This window comes from Brachionichthys hirsutus, chromosome 2 (genome assembly GCF_040956055.1).
Source record: "Brachionichthys hirsutus isolate HB-005 chromosome 2, CSIRO-AGI_Bhir_v1, whole genome shotgun sequence".
Classification (NCBI taxonomy): Eukaryota; Metazoa; Chordata; class Actinopteri; order Lophiiformes; family Brachionichthyidae; genus Brachionichthys; species Brachionichthys hirsutus.
Window position 1 is genome coordinate 649,050 of NC_090898.1, and position 18,209 is coordinate 667,258.

Here is an 18,209-nt window from a genome sequence, read left to right on the forward strand (position 1 = left end):
TCTGGGGGCTTATGTTGCCATTGTTGGGTCCGGGGTGGCTGCCCCGTTCTTAGGTGGAGGTTTCATGCATGCCAGATCCACCACTCCAGCACCAATCAAAACTCGATCTGAGAGTTAACTCCGCCCACAGATCTCTGAGTCAGTGGAGGTTGCTGGTTCAGTGTTTGTGGCTCTCACTATGCTCTCTCTCTTCTTCCTCAGATCTCCTGAGAACTTGGTGATCCAGACTTTCCTCTAGAGGCTGATGTGAACCTGGTGTATTGGGACAACTCTTGGTGAGGATTGGATGGAAGGGGTAGAATTAAGGAGCACAAATAAATCCGTTGCACTCTCTCCTCAGAACACTGTGTATTTGTCACTTTGTGTTTGTCCATGTTGTGTGTTCACTGCGGTGTGCACAGCCCTCTACGGCGGTAAGCAGGTAATAAAACTAATAAAATATGAATAGGCTAGTCTGCCAAGAGGGCAGGTGACGGTCACAATCACTATAAGAATAAAAAGCATAGAATCTAGCAGAGACTGACGTTGTGTACGTCACTGTGGAGCACGAATGCAGACAAGGTAAAAAAAAGAAAAAGGTATTGATTACCCGCAGAGATGATAAAAACTGCGTGCCAGCTGCTTGAATGTGTTTTTATTATTCTTTTTATTTTCTCTCACTTCACATGATTCAACATTTATTTTCATCATTCTGATGATTTTAACAAAATAAAGACTGTGGACGTTCAGAATGAAGAATCCTCAACGACCATTAATACACATGTTTTCTTTTAAATTTAAATTGCTGCGTCGTTCTGGTTCCGGTAGGAACCGAGTCCGACTAGGAACCTTCCTCCGTGGCTTGTTTCCCCGCATGCAGTCGGACGAGCGGTCGGACTCGGAGGAGCGTATCAAAATGGCGGGCCAAGAGGAGTCTGTGAGGGAGTTCGTCGCTGTCACTGACGTGGACGAGGAGCGGGCGCGGTTCTTCCTGGAGTCCGCCGGCTGGAACCTTCAGGTCGGTCTTCGGTCCGCGATGGACGCCGCGCGGCGGTGTCCGGTGTGTAGCCACCGGCTAACGCTAGCCTGTGTTGCCGGTCGTTTGTGCAAGTCATTCTCTGGCGATGGCCTGGCGGCTCTCCGGCCGCTCTCCGGCCGCTTAGGTCTGTTATCAGAAGGTCCATTTCTGTTTCACCGCAGCGGCGGTTCAAGTTAACTTTAGCCGCTAGCATGATTAGCTTGCCACGCCGCGGTGTCTGTCACATCATCGGGATCGGGATTGTTCGTAGCGCGGAATTTCAGTTTGTGGTCATTAACTCTCAATAACGGATCCGTAAATCGATACGAGACGCTAAAGGGCTCCTCCTCCTCTTCAGCTGTCACTAAGGAGATTTTAAACACACAGCGGGGGGGGGGGGGGGTTGAACGATGACTCTTCATGTAGGAAGCTTCCGGGCAGGGTTTCTTGTGACGTCATCTTCCGTCTCCTCCCAGCTCGCACTGGCCAGTTTCTTTGAGGACGGCGCTGACGATGACATCGTGACTCTTCCTCCACCTGAAGGGAGCTCCGTGTCCCGGTAACAAAGGCTCCTTTGATCTTTGTAACGCTCGTGTCCCTGTAACAAAGGCTCCTTTGTTCTTTGTAGCGCTCGTGTCCCGGTAACAAAGGCTCCTTTGTTCTTGGTAACGCCCGTGTCCCGGTAACAAAGGCTCCTTTGTTCTTGGTAACGCCCGTGTCCCGGTAACAAAGGCTCCTTTGTTCTTGGTAACGCTCGTGTCCCGGTAACAGAGGCTCCTTTGTTCTTGGTAACGCTCATGTCCCGGTAACAAAGGCTCCTTTGTTCTTGGTAACGCCCATGTCCCGGTAACAAAGACTCCTTTGTTCTTGGTAACGCCCGTGTCCCGGTAACAAAGGCTCCTTTGTTCTTGGTAACGCCCGTGTCCTGGTAACAAAGGCTCCTTTGTTCTTTGTAACGCCCGTGTCCCGGTAACAAAGGCTCCTTTGTTCTTTGTAACACCCGTGTCCCGGTAACAAAGGCTCCTTTGTTCTTTGTAACACCCGTGTCTCGGTAACAAAGGCTCCTTTGTTCTTGGTAACGCTTGTGTCCCGGTAACAAAGGCTCCTTTGATCTTGGTAACGCCCGTTTGGTGCTTCAACCCTTTGTCTGTCTCCGTGCTAGCCCTCAGCCCAGAGTGACCTCCATCAGAGACCTGATGCATGAAGCGGATGAGGAGAGTGATGAAGAGGAAGGCCAAAGGTGAGATCTTTGTCCGGTTGATTCTCTCACCCGAGGACGGGAGGTGGTCCGATGGTTTAGAGCAGCTAGCCAATGAGGCGAGTCCAGAATGCACATGTACGCTAGGGCTCGCCTCATTGGCTGTGAGCTGGAGCAGTGTGTGTTTGTACTGCAGTATAATGTCTGAGTGTTTGTACTGCAGTATAATGTCTGTGTGTGTTTGTACTGCAGTATAATGTCTGTGAGTGGTTGTACTGCAGTATAATGTCTGTGTGTTTGTACTGCATTATAATGTCTGTGTGTGTTTGTACTGCAGTATAATGTCTGTGAGTGTTTGTACTGCAGTATAATGTCTGTGAGTGTTTGTACTGCATTATAATGTCTGTGTGTTTGTACTGCAGTATAATGTCTGTGTGTGTTTGTACTGCAGTATAATGTCTGTGTGTTCGTACTGCAGTATAATGTCTGTGTGTGTTTGTATTGCAGTATAATGTCTGTGTGTTTGTACTGCAGTATAATGTCTGTGTGTGTTTGTACTGCAGTATAATGTCTGTGAGCGTTTGTACTGCAGTATAATGTCTGTGAGCTTTTGTACTGCAGTATAATGTCTGTGAGTGTTTGTACTGCAGTATAGTGTCTGTGTGTGTTTGTACTGCAGTGTAATGTCTGAGTGTTTGTACTGCAGTATGATGTCTGAGTGTTTGTACTGCAGTATAGTGTCTGTGAGTGTTTGTACTGCAGTATGATGTCTGAGTGTTTGTACTGCAGTATGATGTCTCAGTGTTTGTACTGCAGTATGATGTCTCAGTGTTTGTACTGCAGTATGATATCTCAGTGTTTGTACTGCAGTATAATGTCTGTGTGTGTTTGTACTGCAGTATATAATGTCTGTGAGTGTTTGTACTGCAGTATGATGTCTGTGAGTATTTGTACTGCAGTATAATGTCTGTGTGTGTTTGTACTGCAGTATAATGTCTGTGTGTTCGTACTGCAGTATAATGTCTGTGTGTTTGTACTGCAGTATAATGTCTGTGTGTGTTTGTACTGCAGTATAATGTCTGTGTGTTCGTACTGCAGTATAATGTCTGAGTGTTTGTACTGCAGTATAATGTCTGTGAGTGTTTGTACTGCAGTATAATGTCTGAGTGTTTGTACTGCAGTATAATGTCTGTGAGCGTTTGTACTGCAGTATAATGTCTGTGAGTGTTTGTACTGCAGTATAATGTCTGTGAGTGTTTGTACTGCAGTATAATGTCTGAGTGTTTGTACTGCAGTATAATGTCTGAGTGTTTGTACTGCAGTATAATGTCTGTGTGTGTTTGTACTGCAGTATAATGTCTGTGTGTTCATACTGCAGTATAATGTCTGTGTGTGTTTGTACTGCAGTATAATGTCTGTGTGTTTGTACTGCAGTATAATGTCTGTGAGCGTTTGTACTGCAGTATAATGTCTGTGAGCGTTTGTACTGCAGTATGTCTGTGAGCGTTTGTACTGCAGTATAATGTCTGTGAGCGTTTGTACTGCAGTATAATGTCTGTGAGCGTTTGTACTGCAGTATAATGTCTGTGAGCGTTTGTACTGCAGTATAATGTCTGTGAGTGTTTGTACTGCAGTATAATGTCTGTGTGTTTGTACTGCAGTATAATGTCTGTGAGTGTTTGTACTGCAGTATAATGTCTGAGCGTTTGTCCTGCAGTATAATGTCTGTGAGTGTTTGTCCTGCAGTATAATGTCTGTGAGTGTTTGTACTGCAGTATGATGTCTGAGTGTTTGTACTGCAGTATGATGTCTCAGTGTTTGTACTGCGGTATAATGTCTGTGTGTTTGTACTGCAGTATAGTGTCTGTGTGTGTTTGTACTGCAGTGTAATGTCTGTGTGTGTTTGTACTGCAGTATATAATGTCTGTGAGTGTTTGTACTGCAGTATGATGTCTGTGAGTATTTGTACTGCAGTATAATGTCTGTGAGTATTTGTACTGCAGTATAATGTCTGTGAGCGTTTGTACTGCAGTATAATGTCTGTGAGCGTTTGTACTGCAGTATGATGTCTGAGTGTTTGTACTGCAGTATATAATGTCTGTGAGCGTTTGTACTGCAGTATAATGTCTGTGAGCGTTTGTACTGCAGTATAATGTCTGTGAGCGTTTGTACTGCAGTATAATGTCTGTGAGTGTTTGTACTGCAGTATAATGTCTGTGTGTTTGTACTGCAGTATAATGTCTGTGAGTGTTTGTACTGCAGTATAATGTCTGAGCGTTTGTCCTGCAGTATAATGTCTGTGAGTGTTTGTCCTGCAGTATAATGTCTGTGAGTGTTTGTACTGCAGTATGATGTCTGAGTGTTTGTACTGCAGTATGATGTCTCAGTGTTTGTACTGCGGTATAATGTCTGTGTGTTTGTACTGCAGTATAGTGTCTGTGTGTGTTTGTACTGCAGTGTAATGTCTGTGTGTGTTTGTACTGCAGTATATAATGTCTGTGAGTGTTTGTACTGCAGTATGATGTCTGTGAGTATTTGTACTGCAGTATAATGTCTGTGAGTATTTGTACTGCAGTATAATGTCTGTGAGCGTTTGTACTGCAGTATAATGTCTGTGAGCGTTTGTACTGCAGTATGATGTCTGAGTGTTTGTACTGCAGTATATAATGTCTGTGAGCGTTTGTACTGCAGTATAATGTCTGTGAGTGTTTGTACTGCAGTGTAATGTCTGTGTGTGTTTGTACTGCAGTATATAATGTCTGTGAGCGTTTGTACTGCAGTATGATGTCTGTGAGCGTTTGTACTGCAGTATAATGTCTGTGAGCGTTTGTACTGCAGTATGATGTCTGAGTGTTTGTACTGCAGTATATAATGTCTGTGAGCGTTTGTACTGCAGTATAATGTCTGTGAGCGCTTGTACTGCAGTATAATGTCTGTGAGCGCTTGTACTGCAGTATAATGTCTGAGTGTTTGTACTGCAGTATAATGTCTGTGAGCGTTTGTACTGCAGTATGATGTCTGAGTGTTTGTACTGCAGTATAATGTCTGTGAGCGTTTGTACTGCAGTATGATGTCTGTGAGCGTTTGTACTGCAGTATAATGTCTGTGAGCGTTTGTACTGCAGTATGATGTCTGAGTGTTTGTACTGCAGTATATAATGTCTGTGAGCGTTTGTACTGCAGTATAATGTCTGTGAGCGCTTGTACTGCAGTATAATGTCTGTGAGCGCTTGTACTGCAGTATAATGTCTGAGTGTTTGTACTGCAGTATAATGTCTGTGAGCGTTTGTACTGCAGTATGATGTCTGAGTGTTTGTACTGCAGTATATAATGTCTGTGAGCGTTTGTACTGCAGTATAATGTCTGTGAGTGTTTGTACTGCAGTGTAATGTCTGTGTGTGTTTGTACTGCAGTATATAATGTCTGTGAGCGTTTGTACTGCAGTATGATGTCTGTGAGCGTTTGTACTGCAGTATAATGTCTGTGAGCGTTTGTACTGCAGTATGATGTCTGAGTGTTTGTACTGCAGTATATAATGTCTGTGAGCGTTTGTACTGCAGTATAATGTCTGTGAGCGCTTGTACTGCAGTATAATGTCTGTGAGCGCTTGTACTGCAGTATAATGTCTGAGTGTTTGTACTGCAGTATAATGTCTGTGAGTGTTTGTACTGCAGTGTAATGTCTGTGTGTGTTTGTACTGCAGTATATAATGTCTGTGAGCGTTTGTACTGCAGTATGATGTCTGTGAGCGTTTGTACTGCAGTATAATGTCTGTGAGCGTTTGTACTGCAGTATGATGTCTGAGTGTTTGTACTGCAGTATATAATGTCTGTGAGCGTTTGTACTGCAGTATAATGTCTGTGAGCGCTTGTACTGCAGTATAATGTCTGTGAGCGCTTGTACTGCAGTATAATGTCTGAGTGTTTGTACTGCAGTATAATGTCTGTGAGCGTTTGTACTGCAGTATGATGTCTGAGCGTTTGTACTGCAGTATATAATGTCTGTGAGCGTTTGTACTGCAGTATGATGTCTGAGCGTTTGTACTGCAGTATATAATGTCTGTGTGTGTTTGTACTGCAGTATAATGTCTGTGAGTATTTGTACTGCAGTATAATGGAACCCCCTCTCCCAGGTTCTTCGCCGGAGGATCCGAGCGCAGCGGGCAGCAAATAGTTGGACCGCCGAAGAAGAAGAGCTCCAACGAAGTGGTGGAGGATTTGTTCAAGGGAGCGAGGGAACATGGTGCTGTGCCTCTGGACCGCAGTGGGAAAGGGCTGGGAGAGCCCAGCAAAGCCAAGGTGACCGGGTCCTCCACCCGTCCCCTTCGCCTTGTCTTTCACTTTGTTGTCCCCTGGTGTAAAAAGGACGGAGGGACGTAGTCTGCCTGTCCGAACCCTTGCATCTACATCTCTTTGTGCTTGAAGGATCTGTTTCTTCAGCTCTTTTTTTTTAGATGTCTTCATCATATTGTCTCCTCGCATCACTCAGGCCTTCTTTGGGGGGGGCTACAGGCTCGGCGCCGCTCCGGAGGAGGAGTCGGCCTACGTGTCTGCAGAGAGACAAGCTTCCAAAGGCCTGCAGGATGTGAGTACGCAGCGTCATGGCTGCTCCTTGCTCGTGTGACCGGGTCTGGCATCGTGGACACGAGGCGGGTCTCCTCGCGGGAGGACACGTCATCGTGGACACGAGGCGGGTCTCCTCGCCGGGAGGACACGTCATCGTGGACACGAGGCGGGTCTCCTCGCCGGGAGGACACGTCATCGTGGACACGAGGCGGGTCTCCTCGCCGGGAGGACACGTCATCGTGGACACGAGGCGGGTCTCTATACAACCTGCCGTGTATATGAAGCTCTGCTGCTAGCTAGCATTATCCTCATAGCATAATTGCCTTAATCTATTGACAATGAGCAATTATGCTATGAGGGTAACAATATTCAACTTCTAAATGTCGTCCCCTGAAGCCGAAGAAGAAAAACAAAAGACGCTTTAAAGGACTGAAGAACCTCGTCACCACGCAGTTAATTAGCATTTGTTCGATGTTTGCGCTACATTCCATTTATTGATTTCTGTCTATTGTTTATCAGTGAATGAAGTTGGCATTGCATTGCTGAGGTGTGGACGTGTTTATGGTGTCCATTCCATCAAGAAATGGCCGTTGTGTTCACTCCTGCTAGCTTAGTGGCTGCTGTTCACTCCTGCTAGCTTAGTGGCTGCTGTTCACTCCTGCTAGCTTAGTGGCTGCTGTTCACTCCTGCTAGCTTAGGGGCTGCTGTTCACTCCTGCTAGCTTAGTGGCTGCTGTTCACTCCTGCTAGCTTAGGGGCTGCTGTTCACTCCTGCTAGCTTAGGGGCTGCTGTTCACTCCTGCTAGCTTAGTGGCTGCTGTTCACTCCTGCTAGCTTAGGGGCTGCTGTTCACTCCTGCTAGCTTAGGGGCTGCGGTTCACTCCTGCTAGCTTAGGGGCTGCCATTCACTCCTGCTAGCTTAGGGGCTGCCGTTCACTCCTGCTAGCTTAGTGGCTGCCATTCACTCCTGCTAGCTTAGTGGCTGCCGTTCACTCCTGCTAGCTTAGTGGCTGCCGTTCACTCCTGCTAGCTTAGTGGCTGCCGTTCACTCCTGCTAGCTTAGTGACTGCCGTTCACTCCTGCTAGCTTAGTGGCTGCCGTTCACTCCTGCTAGCTTAGTGGCTGCCGTTCACTCCTGCTAGCTTAGGGGCTGCTGTTCACTCCTGCTAGCTTAGGGGCTGCCGTTCACTCCTGCTAGCTTAGTGACTGCCGTTCACTCCTGCTAGCTTAGTGGCTGCCGTTCACTCCTGCTAGCTTAGGGGCTGCTGTTCACTCCTGCTAGCTTAGGGGCTGCCGTTCACTCCTGCTAGCTTAGTGGCTGCCGTTCACTCCTGCTAGCTTAGGGGCTGCTGTTCACTCCTGCTAGCTTAGTGGCTGCTGTTCACTCCTGCTAGCTTAGGGGCTGCCGTTCACTCCTGCTAGCTTAGTGGCTGCCGTTCACTCCTGCTAGCTTAGGGGCTGCTGTTCACTCCTGCTAGCTTAGTGGCTGCTGTTCACTCCTGCTAGCTTAGTGGCTGCCGTTCACTCCTGCTAGCTTAGGGGCTGCCGTTCACTCCTGCTAGCTTAGTGGCTGCTGTTCACTCCTGCTAGCTTAGTGGCTGCCGTTCACTCCTGCTAGCTTAGTGGCTGCTGTTCACTCCTGCTAGCTTAGGGGCTGCCGTTCACTCCTGCTAGCTTAGTGGCTGCCGTTCACTCCTGCTAGCTTAGGGGCTGCTGTTCACTCCTGCTAGCTTAGTGGCTGCTGTTTTCTCTTGCTAGCTTAGGGGCTGCTGTTCACTCCTGCTAGCTTAGGGGCTGCTGTTCACTCCTGCTAGCTTCGGGGCTGCTGTTCACTCCTGCTAGCTTAGGGGCTGCCATTCACTCCTGCTAGCTTAGTGGCTGCTGTTCACTCCTGCTAGCTTAGTGGCTGCTGTTCACTCCTGCTAGCTTAGTGGCTGCTGTTCACTCCTGCTAGCTTCGGGGCTGCTGTTCACTCCTGCTAGCTTAGTGGCTGCTGTTTTCTCTTGCTAGCTTAGTGCAGTGCTTCTCAATTATTTTCTGTTACGCCCCCCCCCCCCCCCCCCAAAGAAAACACTCTTGTATCCTTATTAACATGAAAAAGAAAGCAATATAGATCAACTACAACAAATAATAACTTTATTACCATTGGCAGTAGTCCACGTGTGTCCGGTTAAAACACGGTGTGTGTGTGTGTGTGTGTGTGTGTGTGTGTGTGTGTGTGTGTGGTGTGTTTCAGGTGCACGTGGTGCTGAAGCTGTGGAAGACGGGTTTCAGTCTGGATAATGGTGAACTCAGAACCTACAATGATCCTGGCAATACCCAGTTCCTGGAGGCCATCAGGCGGGGGTGAGTCGTCGGACTGTAGAGGACTGGCCCCCGGGTCCCCCTCTGATTGTCCCTCTCCACAGGGAGATCCCCCTGGAGCTGAGGCAGCGGTCTCGGGGGGGACAGGTCAACCTGGACATGGAGGATCACAGAGACGAGGACTTCTCCAAACCTAAGCTGGCCTTCAGAGCCTTCGGAGGTGAAGGCCAGAAGTTGGGAAGGTGAGTTTGGGCAGCAGGAGGTTCTGGTTCTGCTTCTGAGCTGGGTGGATCTGGATTTTCCCATTTACTTATACTGGATGCTTTAAAAAAGAAATCCTATCTAAAAAATCAAATCTGCATTTAATTCACTCACCAGAAATCTCCGTCACAAAGGGGTCCGGTATCATGAACAATGTCTTCTGGTTCTGATCCAGAATGAGGTCAGGATAGTATTTTAAATATTAACATTTAAACCCATTTACGGATTAAGAATCAGTTAAAAATAAACATCAGCTCTGATTCACGTTTACTTTTCATGTTGGTGTTTAAAGGTACCAGAACAATCTAGAACCTTCTGGTGCTGATCCAGATCACCGTGTGGGTCCAGTTAGGAGGGGGGGGGGGGGGGGGGGTCTGAGCTCTAGTTTGATGCATTTGGATATAAACATAATGAAGTCTCAAGCCTGATACCTGATTAAGGTGTTAAAAGGGAAACGTTTGATTAAAGTTCACGTGAAGTCGCCGTGGAAACGGTTGTTGTGCTCACAGGTCTGCATGGCCGACCTGCCAATCAGAAAGCTGGAAACATGTCGTCACGGCAACAGTGATGCGTTTAGAGTATAACTGTCGCGTGGAACGACAAACGAAACTAAGAGCATCATGAGGAAGAAGATGAATAAATAGACAAAGTAAAATAAACGACAAGCAACAATCAAATGTAATGTTCCATCAAGTATTTCAGTATTGATGTCCCCCCCCCCCCCCCCAGTGCCACCCCGGAGTTGACTACTGCCCCGGCTACCTCCCAGGGGGACCGGGCTGCCGACGAGGCCCAGGCCGGCGCCTCCGTGGCCGTCGACGCCTCCCAGCCGCTCACAAACATCCAGATCCGCCTGGCCGACGGCGGCAGGCTGGTGCAGCGGTTCAACTACACTCACAGGTGGGGGGGAGCGTCCCGGTAGCACCGGCGCCACCTGCTGGCCAAAGTCGGTCTCCACGGTAACAATGCGCCGGTGCTACGGGCGGAGCTTGATGCAGGTGGATGCTGCGGACCGGTCCAGCCCTGTTTGCGCTGCCGTTGCTGTTGCTGTTGCTGTCTTCTACCACTAGAGGGCATTGCATCTGATTGCCTGTTGTCCCTCAGGGTGTCCGACCTCCGGCAGTACGTGGTGGCGGCGCGGCCCGCTATGGCTGCCAGGGAGTTTGTCCTCATGACCACCTTCCCCAACATGGAGCTGTCGGACGAGAGCCAGACGCTGCAGCAAGCCAACCTCCTCAACGCTGTCATCGTGCAGCAGCTAAAGTGAGGCGGGGGGGGGGGGGGGGGCAATCAAGAGACCCGCTGCCCCCTCTGAGGGAGGAACGAACATGGACTCATGTATGAACGAGTGATTTCTATTTTTTTTTGAAGAGTGAAACATGACATCCAAACTGCCCCCCCCCCCCCCGCTCACTAAACCTCGCTCCATTTCCCATGCGCTCAAAGGCTGCGTGACTCCACCCCCTCAGACAGCTGTTTAGGTATGAAGCGTCGCTCTCGGTTACGGGGCGGGAGGATTTAGAGGCGGACCTTAATTTGCCCTTGAACTGTCGCAGCACGAAGCAGACCCACGAGAGAGTCCGTTCGTTTCCTAGGGAACGTGCACGTTTCACGTCTCCACTGAGAGGTGCGCTGATGTGCTAGAAGGCCCCGCCCCCTAGCCTTACTCCCCCTGTCCACATGGAGGTGGTGGCGTGTCTTTCCTTGTCCCTCCAGGTTGACGGTGGCGTTTTTGATGTTGCGTAACACGACAAACGTTCCGCGCGCCGACATCCTCTCTGCCTCCGGGGGCAGCACGGAACATGTTCGGGCCTCTGCTGGAATAAATCCAGGCTGTGGTTGTGTGTTCATGCGTCGCCATGACGCAGCGGGCAGCCATTTTGTTCTGTTTCGTGGGCCGGTCCAGACGTGTTTGTGTCGGTACGGCTCCACTCGGATCGCGGTTTACAGACGCTGTCCCCTTTGAACCGGTTTTAAAGGACAACCACGAGGTTGTGACCCCCAAAAAATACAGATTCCATTTTGATTTCTGAGCAAATTTCTGTTGTAGAATTTAATTCACTTTAATTCAAGAATCTTTTCAATACATGGGATTGAATAAAAATAGTTTGACCCTGAACGGTCGGTTGAGTTTGTGTCTGTCGTCGTGTTTGACGTGTTCTCCGCTTCCATCAGCGAACTGTTCAAACCACCAATAAAAGAAATGCTAATGTGAATAAAAAGCTCATTTTAACTCATTCAATGCCATCGACGGCTAAAGTTCTTCCTCCTTTCAATAACTCCAGAATGCAAAATGGTCGGAACGCACATTTTTTTCCTGAAGAAAGAAGCGACTCGGATCTTTTGTTCGGTAGGTTCGGTGTTTGCCTCGTCATAGTATAACCCATAGTATCCTGTGGGTTTTGGAATCCAGGGCAAAATGAGTTAAACAGTGTTTAATTTGCTGCTTATTGCTTTAGTTATTAAACGAAGGATAAACAGAACAACGGTCCGTTGTCCGTAGCTAAATATTCTCACAGGAAATGTTAATCCAGCTCGTTAGATCGGGAAGTTTGAATGAATATCAATGTCGAGGTTGTAAAAACGCAACGCAGACCAAAGAAACTTCCACTAAACGAGTCGTCCTCAAAATGGCAACCTGAAAGTACACGGCTAGAAAAACGGGGAGCCGCCTCATCGGAGGAGCAAAGGCTCCGGCTCCGGCTCCGGCTCGTACGGGTCGGCGTGGCGATACTGACAATGAACACCGACACAAAATAACAACGGTGCACGTTTCCAGCTGGCCTGCGGTTTACATGGCGATGCGTGCTAAACATTAACATGGTCTTTATTTCATGACATGCGTTGAGTATCTTTTGGGAGGTGTTAGCACTGCCGTAGCTGCTCCACCTGCTCCGCCCTTCGGCTGCTGTTGGATTAGCAGCAGCTTGATCGGTGGCTGTCCTCAGGAGTGGGTCGTTGTCCCGAGCAGACGCCTCCTGTCTCTTCTGAAGACGTTGCCTTGCGGCAAACTGGGCCCAACGTCTGGGATTCCATGTCGAGCAAACATCGACCTGAGGGCAACGAGCCCATGATTGCTCGTTGTCCGTGGAAGTCTTGCCACTTCGGGATATTTCGAGTAGTAATCCGCACGGCCGATATTCGTCCCGGTCAGGATGGAACAGTCCAACTTTTGCCCGAGCTCTGTCTGGTATTTCGTGAACACACAAGTGGGTCTTTGACGTTATTGCATTTGAATGTGCTGCAAATGGAGCTTTTAATGACGTGTTCTCCAGAGAGAACGTCTCCTGCTCTTTGCATTTAACGAAGCCTGGATGGGCGTCGAACCTTCTGCAGCATCTCAGCTCTCACGCTGGGAGGAACAATCGGCTTTGCCTTTCAGAACAACGGTCCTGAGAGAGCAGCTCCTTTGAATGTCCAGAATGTTCCTGATGCAGGGGGACGTGTTTTATGATCCGGGTTTGTGGGACGCCTGCAGGTTCAGCTCCTCCCGTCTCATCAGCGTCCTTTGTAGTCCTGGCGGGGCCCTTTTATGTCCTTTATGTGAACTCAACCCCCAAAGGCTTTTCAACATAGTCCTTCAACATAGTATTATAGTCAGGAGTCTCGCGGAGTGATACGTACCGGTGCTGTCCTTCAACATAGTATTACAGTCAGGAGCCTCGCGGAGTGATACGTACCGGTGCTGTCCTTCAACATAGTATTATAATCAGGAGTCTCACGGAGTGACACGTACCGGTGCTGTCCTTCACCATAGTATTATAGTCAGGAGCCTCGCGGAGTGATACGTACCGGTGCTGTCCTTCACCATAGTATTATAGTCAGGAGTCTCGCGGAGTGATACGTACCGGTGCTGTCCTTCACCATAGTATTATAGTCAGGAGCCTCGCGGAGTGATACGTACCGGTGCTGTCCTTCAACATAGTATTATAGTCAGGAGCCTCGCGGAGTGATACGTACCGGTGCTGTCCTTCACCATAGTATTATAGTCAGGAGCCTCGCGGAGTGATACGTACCGGTGCTGTCCTTCAACATAGTATTATAGTCAGGAGTCTCACGGAGTGACACGTACCGGTGCTGTCCTTCACCATAGTATTATAGTCAGGAGCCTCGCGGAGTGATACGTACCGGTGCTGTCCTTCACCATAGTATTATAGTCAGGAGTCTCGCGGAGTGATACGTACCGGTGCTGTCCTTCACCATAGTATTATAGTCAGGAGCCTCGCGGAGTGATACGTACCGGTGCTGTCCTTCAACATAGTATTATAGTCAGGAGCCTCGCGGAGTGATACGTACCGGTGCTGTCCTTCACCATAGTATTATAGTCAGGAGCCTCGCGGAGTGATACGTACCGGTGCTGTCCTTCACCATAGTATTATGGTCAGGAGCCTCGCGGAGTGATACGTACCGGTGCTGTCCTTCACCATAGTATTATGGTCAGGAGCCTCGCGGAGTGATACGTACCGGTGCTGTCCTTCAGCATAGTATTATGGCGTGCTGACTAAGCGGAGTTCCAACTCGAGGCTGTCGGTCCCGCAGCAGAACACGGGAATAGAGCAGCGGCGAGAGAATCCAGCATTAATGAATCAATGGAGGAAGAGGAGGAAGCAACAAGACGACCTGCAGCAACTCGGCTCCTGAGACCTGCGACTCCGTGCGTACCGATCTCACCGATACGGTCTAAACCGGAGTGAAGCTAGCTAACTAGCTAATATCGAATTTATCATCATCATCCCGGGTGGATTAACCAAAGAACTCCAACCGTTCACCGTTAAACTGTGAGCTGCAGAGCGCTGGAGACAGAAGAACACACGTTCACCGAGACGGGGAGGCGACGCCGGGCGAGTTTCATCTTGAGAATCCGTTGAATAAAGTTTAACTTATCTGACTGTTTCGTTCCGATTAGTGCCCCTATGGTCGTGAAAACACGCTTATTCTTTTTTTTCTCAACTGTCAGAAATTTGTATTTGTAAATGTTTACTTTGTTTATTATTGTCACTGTAACGGATGAAAGTAAGTGTGATTGGAAATGTTTCATTTAATTTCGTAACAATTGTACACAGATAGATATTCTCCTAATAAAGCTAAAACCTGTCATTTACCTTCTTAAATACTTGAGGTTTTTTGACCGAGGGCGTTCTAATTAGGGGTGTGACGGGACACAAAAATGTTATTTTGGTTCGGTTTATTTTCAGTACAAAAAAGGCGGGAAAAAATGAATTCAAATGCTTTTATTTCAAAAAATGCAAACAACAGAATTTGTATCAAAAAATAGAAGCGACCTATTTGGGTGATATTTCAGTTTTAAAAACTATTGTCATTGTAGCAATTTAAAAATCTTTATAAAATTATTATTAATAATAACACTTGGCAGCAACAGCCTGAATATGACAAATGTTACTATTACTATTACTAATTATTCAATTTTAAAGGTTTTGGCTAGAAAGATGAACTAATCCACATTTTCTGCAGAAAGTACAGATCTGGTTGCCGTGACAACATCTCCAGCAGTGAAGAAAGCCCACTCGCTAGCTACAGAGCTAATGCTTTGCTAGTTTTACTGTGTGCGACACTCAGGCGGAAACTCGCTGGGACTTCAGTTCTGCACGGAGCGCGAGTAACAAATACACCTCCTGACCGATTACTGGTATCAGTGTGAGTAAAAACGTTTGTTCAGTACTTTTGTGTGTTTTTGGAATGCAGATCTCTCCCAAACATTTATAAAATCATTTTCTACCATCACGAGTCTTTTTGTTCACGGCTGTCAGCGGTCCGGGAGACAGCGGTCCGGGGGACAGCGGTCCGGGGGACAGCGGTCCGGGAGACAGCGGTCCGGGAGACAGCGGTCCGGGACAGCGGTCCGGGAGACAGCGGTCCGGGACAGCGGTCCGGGACAGGACTTCTTCCAGTTTGGGGTGGACAACGTGTACGTTTCACAGCGGATGGCAAAGCTTCAGGAGTTGCTGTCAGCAAAGGCAACGTTCATATCGCTGCAAGGAGACATGATTGATCTCGTTCACATATCTTTGATCTGAGTTTGGATAATCCATGATTGATCTCGTTCACATATCTTTAATCTGAGTTTGGATAATCCATGATTGATCTCGTTCACATATGTTTGATCTGAGTTTGGATAATCCATGATTGATCTCGTTCACATATCTTTGATCTGAGTTTGGATAATCATTCTCAACATCCTGTCGTCTTATGACCAGGCAGTCACATGAGTCTAAAGTCAGTGAGATCACCTGACGTTATCAAGTTCCAGTACTGGATAGGACAGGATGACAACGAATACACGTTTTACAGTGTTCAGTTATTTAAATCCATGTTCTGTCTGGACTTTGTCTGCTTCTTTGTAGATTTGGGTTTGGGTTAGCGTTAAATGTATTGAGGGAGCTAACATGATGCAGTTCTGTTTCCCTCCAGCAGGGAGAGATTTGAGGTTAAAATGTCAAATTCAACCAATTCATTCTCCCCCCAATGATTTATTTATTTTATTGTTGGAACTGGGAGCGATTTTCATAAAGAGGAGTTCAGATATTGGAGCTTTAAATGAAATGACGATCTTCCTGGACGGGCCAACTTAAAAAACATGAACTTATTGTCAGCCAGATGGATATGCAGTATTTGGGATTCCAGTAAACAGGAAGTGAAATACTTTTTTTGGGGGGGGGGGGTCATGACAAAAGAGTTTAGAACTAAAGAACAACTGAAAATGATTTCTGGCATAAAGAAAAGGGAGGTCATACTTGATTCCTGATTACAGAGGGACATTAAAGTATTTAAAGTATTAAGAGTATTATCAAAAGGCTGCCCCGATGAAGTCAGTGGAGATTCTGCACCAAAAAAATGAAGTTACTCACAATATTTAAGATGACATTTCTCCGTGGAACAAGTTCCTGAAACAAATATTTCATTCATTCTTTCAGTAATTCAGTAAACGATCAGTATTTGTCCGTCTGCGGCCGCTTACCTGAACCCAGGTGAGGGTCTGGACAGAGTGACGCCCTCTGCTGGAGACCGCCGCACTGGGGGGAGAAACTCCATAAAGCACCACACATGGAAGAAGAAGAAGAAGAAACGGCTGAGGGGTCCCTCTGCCTCAGGTGGGTAAATGTCCAATAGTCCAGAACGCAACAAGTCCAATAGTCCAGAACGCAACAAGTCCAATAGTCCAGAACGCAACAAGTCCAATAGTCCAGAACGCAACAAGTCCAATAGTCCAGAACTCAACAAGTCCAATAGTCCAGAACTCAACAAGTCCAATAGTCCAGAACGCAACAAGTCCAATAGTCCAGAACTCAACAAGTCCAATAGTCCAGAACTCAACAAGTCCAATAGTCCAGAACTCAACAAGTCCAATAGTCCAGAACGCAAAAAGTCCAATAGTCCAGAACGCAACAAGTCCAATAGTCCAGAACGCAACAAGTCCAATAGTCCAGAACGCAACAAGTCCAATAGTCCAGAACTCAACAAGTCCAATAGTCCAGAACTCAACAAGTCCAATAGTCCAGAACGCAACAAGTCCAATAGTCCAGAACTCAACAAGTCCAATAGTCCAGAACTCAACAAGTCCAATAGTCCAGAACTCAACAAGTCCAATAGTCCAGAACGCAAAAAGTCCAATAGTCCAGAACGCAACAAGTCCAATAGTCCAGAACGCAACAAGTCCAATAGTCCAGAACGCAACAAGTCCAATAGTCCAGAACTCAACAAGTCCAATAGTCCAGAACTCAACAAGTCCAATAGTCCAGAACGCAACAAGTCCAATAGTCCAGAACGCAAAAAGTCCAATAGTCCAGAACTCAACAAGTCCAATAGTCCAGAACGCAACAAGTCCAATAGTCCAGAACGCAACAAGTCCAATAGTCCAGAACGCAACAAGTCCAATAGTCCAGAACGCAACAAGTCCAATAGTCCAGAACTCAACAAGTCCAATAGTCCAGAACTCAACAAGTCCAATAGTCCAGAACGCAACAAGTCCAATAGTCCAGAACGCAACAAGTCCAATAGTCCAGAACTCAACAAGTCCAATAGTCCAGAACTCAACAAGTCCAATAGTCCAGAACTCAACAAGTCCAATAGTCCAGAACTCAACAAGTCCAATAGTCCAGAACTCAACAAGTCCAATAGTCCAGAACGCAACAAGTCCAATAGTCCAGAACGCAAAAAGTCCAATAGTCCAGAACTCAACAAGTCCAATAGTCCAGAACGCAACAAGTCCAATAGTCCAGAACGCAACAAGTCCAATAGTCCAGAACTCAACAAGTCCAATAGTCCAGAACGCAACAAGTCCAATAGTCCAGAACTCAACAAGTCCAATAGTCCAGAACGCAACAAGTCCAATAGTCCAGAACGCAACAAGTCCAATAGTCCAGAACTCAACAAGTCCAATAGTCCAGAACGCAACAAGTCCAATAGTCCAGAACGCAACAAGTCCAATAGTCCAGAACGCAACAAGTCCAATAGTCCAGAACGCAACAAGTCCAAGGCGGTTGAGCCGTCTGGGAGCAGAATCCATCTCCACTCGGTCCTGGAGCAGAATGGTCAAGAGCACGACACCAGGGAGTTGGGAAGCTGGTTGGGGGTCTGGATCGACCCCTGGATGGGGAACGGGGGGCTGGTTCTACCACTACTGGACTTTCTTCTTGTCCCATGAGGGGTCGCCACAGCAAATCAACGTTCTCCACTTCTGACTGCACTAACTGCTGCACCTCCAGCCATCAGTTGAACTGATTAAACATCGGGCTCATCTCGGATGGTGATGAGTCTGCCTCTAGGGGGAGCTTTTCACTGAGAAACATTCCTAGTCTGAACCCTCACTGACAATAAACTGATTCTGATTCTGATGTGTATCAAAGTCTGGTCTCTCTGACCTTGTCT

General features: G+C 47.4%; 1 protein-coding gene and 1 long non-coding RNA gene across 2 annotated transcripts; one reads left to right on the forward strand and one right to left on the reverse strand.

Annotated features, from left to right (window-relative positions):
- Positions 1-635: 635 nt before the first annotated feature.
- Positions 636-10,605, forward strand: nsfl1c (NSFL1 (p97) cofactor (p47)). The gene is made up of 9 exons (XM_068746354.1): positions 636-997; positions 1,474-1,556; positions 2,160-2,237; positions 6,327-6,492; positions 6,683-6,778; positions 8,995-9,104; positions 9,167-9,304; positions 10,053-10,223; positions 10,428-10,605. Exons 1-9 carry the CDS (start codon positions 731-733, stop codon positions 10,588-10,590), a joined length of 1,272 nt encoding a protein of 423 aa, XP_068602455.1. The 5' UTR covers positions 636-730; the 3' UTR covers positions 10,591-10,605.
- Positions 10,606-14,556: 3,951 nt separating this feature from the next.
- LOC137900796 (uncharacterized) lies at positions 14,557-16,568 on the reverse strand. Its single transcript, XR_011105677.1, has 3 exons — positions 16,300-16,568; positions 16,190-16,225; positions 14,557-15,313 (listed from the first exon to the last, which is right to left on the reverse strand). It is a non-coding gene; the product is annotated as an uncharacterized lncRNA (long non-coding RNA).
- Positions 16,569-18,209: the final 1,641 nt, after the last annotated feature.

What these genes read in the sequence shown, in the direction of transcription:
- nsfl1c (XM_068746354.1), top strand. Translation starts at nt 731, where the DNA reads ATGAAGAATCCTCAACGACCATTAATACACATGTTTTCTTTTAAATTT. An exon ending in GAGAGCCCAGCAAAGCCAAG is followed by an intron (nt 6,493 to 6,682) that starts GTGACCGGGTCC and finishes CGCATCACTCAG; the next exon opens with GCCTTCTTTGGGGGGGGCTA. An exon ending in CTGGAGGCCATCAGGCGGGG is followed by an intron (nt 9,105 to 9,166) that starts GTGAGTCGTCGG and finishes CCCTCTCCACAG; the next exon opens with GGAGATCCCCCTGGAGCTGA.